Source organism: Argopecten irradians, chromosome 1 (assembly GCF_041381155.1).
Source record: "Argopecten irradians isolate NY chromosome 1, Ai_NY, whole genome shotgun sequence".
In the NCBI taxonomy this organism is placed as follows: Eukaryota; Metazoa; Mollusca; class Bivalvia; order Pectinida; family Pectinidae; genus Argopecten; species Argopecten irradians.
In genome coordinates, this window is record NC_091134.1 from 13,141,954 (window position 1) to 13,155,511 (window position 13,558).

Consider the following 13,558-nt stretch of genomic DNA (forward strand, 5'->3'; position numbering starts at 1 on the left):
TTCGAATATCGAAACCTCTTTCGTGGTTAATGAACGTATATTAGTAATGTTGCAGGATCAATATCGCACATGGTTTTGCTGTCCTTTTAACCAGTATATTTTTATGTGGATATTTGGTAAAATGGATTGAAATATCCGATAAGAGAGAATGGACAAGCTCTATTTATTTTTGTTGTTGTTCAAATGATTTTTTCACTGCAAATATTTGTACACAAACATATAATTGATGTTACTAGAAAATGCAAGAAAGCATTTACAAAACTTTAACTGTATGATGTGGGGTAATTGTAAACTTTTCGAGTTTGTTACTCTTATCTATTGTAATAAGCCGTGTCTTAGCTCACAATGTTTGGTATAAATCCTCACATTGTGACTTGCAGATTAATCTAAGATATGTACCAAATGAACTATCCAGTTACCAAATTATAATTAAAGTCACAGGCACACAAATGAATAAATATTTCATATTGTTTAATTAAAACACAAACAACAGAGTTATCTATTGCTGTTTGATATTGAGCCAAACGACACACAAATGCATATCAGGAATATTTTGACAGTTGCAAAGCACCCTCGATATTCCATGTGTTACTGTCACTGTCGACATATCCACCCCTGGAATATATGATAGCAAAACTGAAGACAGTTCAGGCAGGAGAACAAATCTGACACATCATCGGTCAGCTTTAGCCTTTTTGAAGATCACAGATACAGCGACGTCGATTTTCAAAATCACACAGTCAACCACAGTGTAAAGTTATTCATTTCGTTTGCAAGTGATCAAACTTACTGTCTTATTTGCTGTCGAAACTTTACTTTTGTTATTATTACATGTTCCAGGTATAGAGTTAACGACAATTATGCATATGTAGTAACTCATGGGGTATAGAGAATGTTGAAAAAGGCAATATCTAATGAAACTTAATGATCTGTGTAAGACGTCCATTCATATAACTAAGTCAAGTCAATCTTTTTCCGTGGCTTATTTTTGTTTTTGATAAGGTTCTTTTGAATAACTTCCACGAATAAGATAATCATATTAAAAATTTTCAACATAGATTTTAATTTAATAAACATTTAATTGACCTTGATCGCGAAGTTCGCGAAAGTAAAGCGCACGCGAATAAAAGTTTTTGTACAGTACCGTATATTGGGATAATGGACATTGATCTGATGCATACAAGCGATGAAATATGATCATTGTCATTCAGTTGCACACATTCTAATACTTTGCTATAAATAAGACACAAATTACTTCTATTAAGTATATAGAATGATAAATAACTTCCACGATATGGCAGGGGATACTTTCACTGACGTTATATCCATCCCTGAACTATATCAAAGTAAACCTGAAGGTTTTATGTTCGACAAATCAAAGACATGTAGTTTGCTCCTTTACTGTACACCGATATAATCGAAAACCGGTGCACTGCAGGGATTTGAAGTGGGGCATCGCTGTCCGTTATCTTCACACGAAGCCTCTCCAAGCGTGCAATTGATCAGTGTTATTCCTGTAATACCTGTAGTATTGTAATGACATATTCCAGGGGTGGATATTACGACAGTTATAGTAACCCCTGGGATATCAAAAATGAATAAATAGTCAGGTACAGAAAATGCGAAAATCATTTTAAGTCACAAATGTTGGAATATCCATACAAAGAATGCTGTCATTTTCAATAGTATTTCAGTGCAAAAGCCTGAAATATATGTAGATCATCTGACTAGTATTATACGTATTCAAAATGCTGTTGTACAATATTTCCGTATTTTAATAACTAGATAAATTTACACGAGTTTTATGTTTTGCAGATTCAAAAATATATCTATAGAAGATAAAGAAGTTCTTTTTTCAATAGTACTTTAACACAAACGTTATTCTAAAAAAGTAAATGAAAAATGCCGCTAGTAGAGCGATGGGTCATTTAACAAAAAATCGAGACATATTGAAGGCATTGGTTACATGCGTGTGACATTATATAAGCATTACACACATATTGTAGTTATACGTTGTACGATTTTGCTTTCATAAGGAACAATGGCGTTACCTTTCTTCTCTTACAGAAATTGGTTTTTTTAGGAATCACAAACCTTTATGATATTGGAGTTTTTTCGGAATTTTATAACTTATATATCTACTACATTATATTCCACGGTAGAAGCATGTACCAATGTACGATGCTAAATACCTGGATACGATAAGCAGTAAAACAAATTTTTAGTGAACCTATTAGGATCAACGTATTTACCACGCTATAAGTAAAATTCGTTATAAACATATAACAAACTAATTGTAACCAATTCTCGATACTCTAGGGGTTACTATCACAGACGTGATATCCTTGGTCAGTAAAACTGGAGGCAGCTCAGGAGAAAACTACTTCTAAGATTACTAATTACAGGCCTGCAGAGACTTTCTTTGAAGATTCGAAACAGAGCAACTCCCATCTACAAAGCAACACAGTCAATCACATTACTCCTTTGATGTACATGAAAGAATTAAATTACTCGTGACACAAGTTACGTCTAGTTTTACTTCGAGATAGCAAAGGGGTGGATATAACATCGGCGGCAGTAAACCCTGGAGTATCATGGATGATAGAAACCTGGACGGAGAATTACAGCCACTGCGTTAAAACTACAAATACATTGCAAATACGTTCGTTAGAAACGTACTGCACTGAACGCATTAGTGAATAGTCACTGTTGGTTATTAATTATTTTTCCTTTTTTATGTTTAATGTTACTCAAAATCTGTATATAGCTTTGAATGTGATTTAAATTTTAGGTTTAATACATATAATATACGTAATGACCATCGAGAGCTAGAGTTGAACTGCCTTATAGTAAACTAAAGACAGAGTTGCTTTGAATGTCCATCGCCTTGAAGATGCCGAATCTAGGCCATGCGCCTATGATCCACCACTGCCACCGTCACCATTATTTTCGAATTCCACGTAATCCTAATAAAATAAAAACCGTTTTATTAACATATTTTTTGTGTGTCAAATACTCATATTAACACTATTCCTGGATCACGATACTTGCACAAACATTCTAATTTAGATCAATTACCAACTTAAAAAACGTTGGAGAATATTTGGTTTCGTATAGAAAGCTTTCTAACAACTTTAATTGTTTTTTTTTTCATTTTCTGGATTTTTTTCCATTTCTGTATAGTGCCAGTCTTACGTTTCCAACATTTCAACGAAAGAAATACGATGATAAAATTAATAAAAATAATAAATGTTTGATCTTTACTAACTGTATTAAATGAGATCGATAATAAAACGCATAAAACTTACAAGTGCAAACACGGATCCGAAAATTGACAGTTTTCTTTGGACATCCATGCCAGGTGGAACTAAAAGTTTAGAACAAGATTATCGTCAGGTTATCGTCACAACTATTCAGACATATACATAAACCAGTTGACGACGCCCAGTTAAATAAGCAAGCTCTAAATATGTGTTGATAGGTTCTTACACAGATCTTACTGAAAAAAATAACGTACAATCGAATAAGATACTAACGACCTGCGTGAAAATGACAAAAATTACATACAAAGTTTTAAACGTTATCCATAATATCAAGTTTAAGTTAGAAGTCTTTTGTCATTCAGAATAATGAATAACTATAGAAAATATATGGACAAAATTAAACTTACAGTGACAACCAAAGGTATTAGCATTAGTACAACATGCTCTCCCCATTCCGTCCCAGATCTTCGTTACCATGGCACCCGAATCGGAGCCTCCTGGATTCGACAACTGTATTGACATACATATATATATACATACATACAAGAAAAAAGTACGTGTCCATGTAGAGTTGAATATATAAAAAATAAAAGTCAACGACTTTCCTCTTGTACATTCACCATTTCATGATGGCTCTTCAGGAATATCTACTCTTTAAACAATTACTATTTTTATGGCAGATTTGTTTTAGTTTTTTTTCTATTTAAATTCCATCACAAGGATATTCAGCATTTATTTATTATATATACTATTAGATTTTCTGTATTAGTTGTTAAATTATGCGGGTATAAAAATTCACGATTTACTGTTTTGGCGGGGGTTTGTTTTCGCAAATTATCTTTCTAGCCTTTTAAAGTCCCATTCTTATGACAGGCTATAATAAGTGAAACAATGATTTTTTTTATAGATTCCGCGAGGTATTAAACTTCGCGACTGCGGATGGACCCGCGAATTTAGTGAAACTAAAACCCCGCAAATACTACCAACTGTATAGTATGTTTTAGTAATTCAACAGTCGTACGAGAGTTGATTTTATTCTAATTACCCTTAATTTTGTTTGGTTTTTGTTTCGTGATATATACGTGTTAAAGCAAAGATCATTTAGGGACATGTAAGGTATAGGAGATGTAGAAGTACCCGACCAAAACAACCGACCTACGGTTACTGCATGGAAACTGTCTAACAACATGGTATTATACCGCAAATTTTATAAAATATTTTTAAGAACTACATTGATATATATTAACTTGTTTTATATGAATGTTACAAACGTCTTATAATTTTTTCTGTGTTTTTTTTTCAAAATTATTTAAGGTAAGCAATAAAGATCAAACATTTTTTCCATGAAAAGAAGATACTTTAGAATCAGCAGTTAAAGTCTTTACGTACTTTATCAAGCGAATTGTCTACATAAATATTTTTTTGCGTATGCTTTCAATTACGTTCACCTTGCCTAAAGAACAAATCAGTGGGTAGTCGAATTTAGTTGATACATACGGGGAATTCTAAATCCTCCGTACATCCGGGTCCCTGCCACGGACAACACGGGCCATTCATGTCATACATCTGTTTACCATACGCATCGAACACGTGGAACTTCGGGTAGCAGCAGTAACACCTAAACGAACCCAATATTGGTGCAAGATACAAGTTATCTCAATTTAACTTAAATAGAAAACTACATGATCAATATATCGTTTTGGATATAATATTGTACCATGAAAGGTTATCGTTCATTTGCTAAATGAAATACGAAACGTCCAATGTTGAAACATCATCACTCTTTTATATTGACGTGACAAAAAAAGCGATTTCTGAGCTAAAGTAAGAGTCATAATATCTTTAGGTTACACATCAAAGTACACATATATCCAGCTAAACATACATTTGTCTTGAACTTGACAGTTGTTGACCCACAGGACTTTCTATGAACATCTCCATTGCACAGCAGTCGTACTTGGCACAGCAACTACCACCAGCGCAAAACTTAAAGTCTTTCTTAAGTCGAGCGATTTCCTGTAAAATTGCCGGGTAAAGGTCATACTACTCTTAATTTCATTTCTGTGACACATCTGATAACACATGAAATTAAATATAGATGTAACTATCATGGTGCAATAAATATTGATATTTTAAAGCAGTATATTTTAACAAGAGACGAGCATAAATGAATTATTTCTATCAATAGTTTGATATATTATCTAAAAATAACAAAGTCTGTTTAAGAAGTTTCGAATGAGTAGGTATAATATATTTGTTATCGATCAATTTTGCATGCTCTGTCAACAAAAATAAGTGTGTCGGAACATCAAAAAATAAACCAGGTGTTTAGAAAAGCAAAGAAGTATTTATATTCCATAATTCATGGTGTTTTCTTACGGTAAGTTTTGTGTTGTAGCCATGATTTGACTAAATGTAAATTTAATTAGTTTGAAAAAGATTTCTAATGTAAGTCTAATCTCTAACGATAAATTTCATTCTTATCTTATATGAATGTTCACTATGTCATTATGCCAACAGCCATATTTTAACTAAAAACAGTCAATAACTACCGGTAAAATAAATATATTTCTATGCAATATTTCAAAACTCACTTTTCTCCAACAAAATGCAAGACACAAAGCGTAAAAAATGGTTTTGCCACCAGATCAATTTTCATAAAGATAATTCAAATAAAATTCTCGCAAAATACACTTCAATGGTAGTCCACTTATACCTGACCGGGGAGCACGAGACCTCTTTGTACCGGCGTGCAGCATTGTCTCTCACATGTTTCTGATTCTGATTAAGAAGAAAAACACATCTGTTACATGGATATCTTGACGTTTATAAAATCTTCTGTTACTATTTTCAGATAAAATACTTTATCAGTCAGTTACATGTATTTCGAACTTTAATTGGTACATCACTAATTATATATATATCAGACCACTTTTCTGGAGTCATGTAGAAATTTCGTACGATTTGAAAGCACAACAGCATACCTTCTGTGACCTTCATAAACGCACGGTCGTTCGAATCACAAACCTCGTAACGATTGGCTCCATCCCATGGTGTCAGCACTGTAAATTGGATGCGTTTTGTCCTTAAGATAAATAAGGATGAAATACACAAGGCATTCCACACCCTAATAATTTATATCTTAACGTTCAATGCATTCAGACATCGAAGTAACTTTTATCCTATCTTTGATTAAGTTATCAAGGGCACATTTGCGAGAGACGTCGATTGGGAGCTGCCTTCACGATAAAAAAGGCAAACCGCTAAAGACATGACTGGAATTCAAAACAAAAGAGAGAAAAGAAGAAACTACCAAGGGAAACAGCTCGATTTAGTACAGCTGTACTTACATTCTGCTTCCTGACGGATCTTTATGAAATCCAAACTTGCCAAATAGTCAAGGGCTGCTAAAGGCATCCCCGTGTTACCTGTAAATAAGAATACAAATTACCCTGAATTCAATTACCCTTATAGAGTGGGGGGACCAAAACGTTATATTTAAAAGGAGGTGTTGCATGGCCGCCCACGATCGATTTTTAATTTTTTGGTGCGAATATATCAATCGGCACATAATACGTATCGGAACAGTACTTATTCCATGAATAGATTAATCATGCGACTACAGCGCCACCTTTTGTAAGTTTTACGTCCGATTCCTACTTGTGCGCCTTTAATGTATCATATTTAGGCATACAAAACCCAAAGATAAATTATTTTGGTGTAATAACATAGCATTTCGTATTATCTTTTTAACGATATACAATACTTCATCACATCTGTTGGGGTTTCCTTGCAATTTCCAGTTGTGCTCTTATTTTTTTCATGAAAATAGAGCAATTTCATTTCATTAGTTTTTTATTCCTTAGATAACAATGACAAACCCCGAGTACCCTAAAATTTTAGCAATCAAAGATATCTTCATATATCATTTATTGACTCATGAAAATATTGTGTCGATGAATCACTGGATATGCCGACTTTTTTGCACTTTTGTACGTCTACCCCCTTTATTTCTTACCCAATATCAAAGTACTGAGAGTACTGAGTGTTAAAAATGTTAAACGAAAGCTGTCCTTCTCTCGGCTCTATCATGTATCAAAAGCCGCATTAGCGACGTCATAGTTGAGTAAAACGTATCCCATGTAAGTTAGTGTACCAAAGTTCGGTCAAACTGACATGTATATTGACATTTGATCTACATCTAAATAAAAACTTGTTTTGCCTATATATCACAAAATGTTAATTTTAGGGTCATATATTGAACTAGACAATACGTTGTGTCATAAAGCAAAATAAGGTCAATATGACTTTATATTTCCTACACCAATCGTCAGAAGTATTTCCTATTTCTGTCTTCATGGGTTTATTTACTTATTACTAAGCAAATGTTCCGTTTAGCGAAACGTATATCGATGTAACTTATATGTTGACCTTAGATATTTCTCAAAAGGATATACTGTTGTTCTGATGTCATAAACATGTCATGGATAAATAGGATTTCATTCGTGAGTCAAACAGCCCATGTCTGACTATTATTCACACAATAAAACATGGTCAAACTACACAGTAATGAAAAAAGAATCCAGTGGACTGAAATTGCTCAACTTTTTTAGGGCACCAAATAAGATATTGCACGCTAGGAACTCTTCAATTGACGTTCTTGGTGTCTGATATAGTTAAAAAATGTTACTACGAAAGTAGGTCAAGTAAACAAATCATGCAGAATTTTACAGACCCACTATCTGAGTTATTTAGGCCTTTCATATACTGAAAAGCTGTTTGAAGATTTTCATACATTTGACCTGTCTGAAGCCCTTTATTCCAGCATACTGCAAGGCGTCTAGAAGTCGTTTATGTTTGGCAATTTCAACCCTGTGATCTTGGTCATTCATTTGACAAACATCTTTGTAGCCCTTTATTTGAGAATACGTTAGGTCTAACATTATGTATCAATGCCTTTCAGTTATTGAGAAGAAGTTGTTTGAATGAAAAGTTTATGAACGACGGCGCACGAAGTACGATCACTATAGGTCACCCTGACCTATCGGGCAAGATGATTTAGGAACATTTGCCCTTCACCCCAACATGCTACATGTACAATATCAGGTCTCTAGTCCTCTTAGTTATTCACAAGAAGTAGTCGTTTAAGCTATCATTCTACAATCTCAATATCAGATTCCAATGCCTCTTATTTATTCACAATAAGTCGTTTAAAGGTTTTAGCCTATTTGACCCTTGTAACCTTAAATGAACGTGGTAGTCTTTCGTGCCAGCATACTACAGGCCTTATATCAGGTATCTAGGTATCTTAGTTATTCACAAGAAATCGTTTAAAGATTTAGTCTTTTTGAATTATGTGACCTTGAATGAAGGTCAAGGTAATTTATTTCCGCAAACTTGGTGGTCAATCATTCCAGCATTCTACATGCCTAATATCAGTTTCTTGGGCCTTTCGGATATTGAGAAGAAGTCGTTTCAATGAAAAGTTTATACAAACGAAGAAATGCGAACAGCGCATGACAATGGACAAAGCATGGTGACTATAGGTCATCCTGACCCTTAGGGTTAGATGAACTTATGACATTAAAATGAACTAACGATGAAAACGCGGTCCTGCAGGTAGGGCGTTAAAATTGTACCTACTGCCCCTATTGCATGATCGTAAAAGGCGACTAAATTTAGGATCGTATCATAGCATCTCTTCTTTCTAACTTAATTTATATTTCCTAACGTCTTCCTTGACACCGCCTCGCGTTTGGCCTTCGGTTGAGAGCTCGCCCCTGTGAGGTAGGCTCTGGGTTCTGTCACTTAGCGCTCAGCATTAAGGGAGTAGGACGACTGGTTCGCATGTTGTCAGTATAATGTGACTGAGTGGGAATGTGTTGCTTTTACCCCTGCAAGGATTTCTAGAAAAGTTCTAGAACTGCTCCAGAACGGTTCCGGAAAGAGTTCTAGAAGTGTTCTAGAATTATTCTAAAGGAATTATAGAATCGTTCTACAACGTTTTCTAGAACGATGCTCTAGAACTGTTCTAGAACAGTGTTCTAGATTGTTCTAGAGTAATGTTCTAGAACAATTCTAGAACTATTCTAGAATTAAGAAACTGGAGCAGTTCTAGAACATTTCTAGAAATATTTTTAGAACATTTCTGAAAAAAGTCTCAGTTAACATTGTAGAACCGTTCTGGAACAGTTGTAGAATTGTTCTAGAATTGTAAAACTCTAGAACAGTTGTAAAACTGTTCTAGAACTTTTTATAGCGTTTCTAGAACTTTCATTAGATAATCTAGAAAGCATGCACTTTCATGAAGGATGTTTGATGAGGAAAAACTTATAACTTGTAATCAGTACCTGGTAAACTTTTTGATGGTATTATTTCGCCATACTAAAGGTAAAATGAGACATAGCGCCTCGTCTGATGTCTGATTGACGCTAGCAAAAAAGGTACCAAATTTAGTCGCCTTTTACGATCATGCAATGGGTATAGCAGGTGCAATTCTAACACCCTACCTGAGACGATGGCAACATTGATGGTTCCCGTTAACAATGGGCAAAGGACACATACTGTCATATTTATTACCTTAATGCTTATACAGTTTCTTGAATGCAACATGGCATTGTATATATGTTAAATCATAACTGTCAGTATTATATGTCCCACTGTTTCAAAACGGATAAGTAGAATTTCTAAAAAATATTATAAACATGAGTTTATGATGATAATTTCAAGGTTTGGTTGAAATACGCAACTCATCATCACATTCTACTCTTACAGTAAAGTCGGTAATATTTGACAGTGTACTCTCAGTACTTTGATATTATGGAAAATACAGGGGGTAGACGAAATAAACCTAAAAAAACGTGACATATCCAGTGATTCATCCATTTGAGCTGTTTATGGTGAAACGATGATAACCTGAATATAATTTTAAACATCAAAATTTTAGGGTACTCGAGCAGTGCCTTACTTATTCTGTTGCTCAAACGAAAAATTGAAAACTTCAAAAAGTCGTATTTTTTGTCAAATTTGATATTTACGTTCCATTTGTGATAAAATGATATTGGATACAGCCAAGTGTGATATGTCGTTAAAAAGGCAATTTTATGTGGTATTTTTAATCATATGAAAAACGTGATTTAAGTGTTTTTACTATGACTTATGCCAGGTAAAAGGCCCAAGAGGCTTTAAATTTACCAGTGTTAATGTAGGGGGCGCTGTAGTCCTAATAATGGTCCAATCGGGTTTTAAGTATTATAGACATATGTGTATTAATGCAATTAATTAATTTAAATTCAAAAATCAAAAAATTATCGTGGGCGGATTTTCAGTCTATATGCAACACCTCCTTTGCGCCTTTATCAATACCATGCGTACGGCCACAAAGTATTATGAAACATCCAAGGTACGTTCATAGCCAATTATAGTACAATGAAACCTTCGGAGAGCGGAGGAGAAGAAGGAATTACAGAAAAAATAACTAGGGTTCTACATATGTTTTATTCTGTTATGGGTTGCTTTTTTTTCCATATATGTTCTACATTATCTAATGCTTACAACTAATGGTATATGTAAGCATTTTTCATTATCAATGACAAATGGTCAAAGCACATACCTGGTATGCCAAATTTTTTCGAGCTTATTTAATAATGTTTTCTGGTTCTTAATAATTGCATTTGGTAGAATCAGTCGTTTTCTGAGTGACTATCTTAAAACACAATATAGCCTTGTCTTTTTTTTTTAAATTTGATTATATTTTCTTAATATGCAGTATATCGAAAAAGTAACAAACTGAATTCATACCAGGTTTGCTGCTTGTGTGACAATATCATTAATTACTTTCGAAACTGAAGAAAATGTTTAGAAAAAAAAAATGATGTCATACCGACGGGCTGCTGCAAAATGATACGATCATTCATTTCTGATCTGAAAAAGGACAAAACAAAAAGGGCAATCAAACAGTAACAAGATTCAGTTTTAACTGTTAAAGGCGAGAAACGTTTATTTGTCTAAATACTGGCAATCACGACATAGTCGTTAGAATAAGATTCAGGTGAATCACAACAGTGCTTCTTGTAATTCTGGTACAAAAGAAAACATTCTTAAGTCTGAACCAGTCGTGATGTAAGTCAAGGCTTATCCATCACAGATTGCGTTGTAAAAATCTCGTCATTTTAAAATGACTAAGAACAAAGTTTTTTACTGACCCTGTCGCTGATTATCTGCAGAACGTTTGATAAAAACATACTATTATATTATTAAGGTTACGCGTGCGGGTGCCCTTCATAATACTAACCGAAATGATATCATGAGTCTATTAATAATGCACATATTTTCGATGTCAATATCAAAAACCACACTATTTCAACAAACTTTTGTTTCAAATAAATTGAAATGGGATCAAACAACAGGCAGTGCCTATGTAAAAACCACACTAGTATCAGATGTTGTTGCTATATAAATACAGGTTGTTATTGTTGAATGTATAATACACTGGTCAGCCAATCAATACACAGCTAATAAGCATGGCGGTGGTTCTCGACTAATTATAGTTCTGGATCTACATGTATATACTATTGTAATAATTACATATAACACTATTGTGGAGTACGTAGATTTTGATCTGTTCGAATGTTTTCATTTTGTTTTCCAATGGCTTGCAATGCTTTCATTGTATTTTACTTTAATTTATTGATTATTCAGATACCAAACTTTCCATATCATATATGCTTGTTCAGTTCATCCTCAGAAATATACAGATATACCATCATAAAACTCTACATATTCAAAATTGTTCTAATATGTATGATGGTATTATCAACATCAGATACAGAATAAAATCGAGTGGAATGAAACACTAATCAATCATTATTCAAATGATCATATGGTATGAAATTTATAATGGAAGAAATAATTAATCTTACCTGTGTCGTTCCACCCGTCTCTGGTTAATCAGTAATTAACTGGTCGCAATTAGTATTGGTCCTACACGACCTACAGGGCTATTTATAGCCTCATTCGTGATATTGTCGTCTGTTTCGTCGTGTGTTTGGATATGTGCTTTGTTTCAAACCGATGAGCCGAAAGGCTCAAGGTAATAAAATAATTGAATTGAATTGTTTCGAAATACATACACAATGTGTTAACATTATGGTGGACCTACTGGAGCTTATAAAATCCATAACACAAAACAAACACATTCTACCTGTGACAAAGTGATATACGTTCTTATGAACACCGAGTATTAGTAGTTCTTGAATAAGTAAATAAACCAACAAATAATAATAAAAAAACCGAAACATAAGCAATACATGTAGGTTTATAAGAGATAAGATATATTCCTTTGTTTGGAAATCAGGAGAGTGTTCAAAATAAATCCTTTAAAGTCTGTCAACCTTGGTAAATGCCTACCAGTAATGTAAGTATGACCAAATGGAACTGTAAAAGATGTTCATGTTTATGCTTAAATTTGTTATACTAAATGTAGATATATTGATTGAATTTCTAGTGTATTAATGCAATGTTTTTCTTTCTTCTGCTGTAGGAGTTATTTACCCTATAACATGTACAACAGTATGAACAAACTCTTATACATAGCAAATTTGAATAATATGGTTAACCTGTGTATAAATAGTAAATGAACTGAAATACTTCTAATTTTGTTATTGTGATCTTTTTTATAAAGTTTCAACTTTGTAAGGGTGGCTTTGTGACAGTATAAGGCATGGCTACAGTACTGGAGTAAGATATGTACATAGCACTTGGCGATCAGTCATATGAGGCATAACACAGGAATAAAAGAATAAAAAATGAAATTATCTGAATATTTGGTAGTGCTCATTTGAATTCGTTTAATCATGACTTTTCATATAAATATATTATCAAATATTTTCTTTATTTCTGAATTTAAAGGGACACCAATTCGTGTGAAGCGGTTTTAGGATCGTCCAATTGAAATTAAATTCGAAACAGGTATTTTTTCCCGAAAGGTATAAAGAAAAACATTGCATTAATACACTCGAAATTCAATCAATAAATCTACATGAAGTATCACAAATTCAAGCAAAAACATAAACACCTATTTTAGTTCCATTTGGCCATACTTACAATATTGGTAGGCGTTTACCAAGGTTAACAAACGTGAAAGGATTTATTTTGAGTTGAGCATTTGAACACTCTCCTGATTTCCAAACACATGAATGTCTCTTATATCTTATAAACCTATTTCTTGTGTTTTTTTGTTTTATTATTATTTGTTGTTGTTATTTTACGTATGATGCACTCTTTCTCTTCACGTC

At 33.5% G+C, this 13,558-nt stretch overlaps 1 protein-coding gene and 1 long non-coding RNA gene across 2 annotated transcripts; both read right to left on the minus strand.

Moving 5' to 3' along the window:
- Positions 1-456: 456 nt before the first annotated feature.
- LOC138318160 (phospholipid scramblase 3-like) lies at positions 457-5,759 on the minus strand. The gene is made up of 5 exons (XM_069260310.1): positions 5,149-5,759; positions 4,761-4,881; positions 3,671-3,773; positions 3,309-3,367; positions 457-2,966 (listed from the first exon to the last, which is right to left on the minus strand). Exons 1-5 carry the CDS (start codon positions 5,202-5,204, stop codon positions 2,916-2,918), a joined length of 390 nt encoding a protein of 129 aa, XP_069116411.1. The 5' UTR covers positions 5,205-5,759; the 3' UTR covers positions 457-2,915.
- Positions 5,760-6,614: 855 nt separating this feature from the next.
- On the minus strand, positions 6,615-12,314 carry LOC138318166 (uncharacterized). The gene is made up of 3 exons (XR_011207842.1): positions 12,185-12,314; positions 11,146-11,186; positions 6,615-6,691 (listed from the first exon to the last, which is right to left on the minus strand). It is a non-coding gene; the product is annotated as an uncharacterized lncRNA (long non-coding RNA).
- Between the last annotated feature and the right edge of the window lie 1,244 nt (positions 12,315-13,558).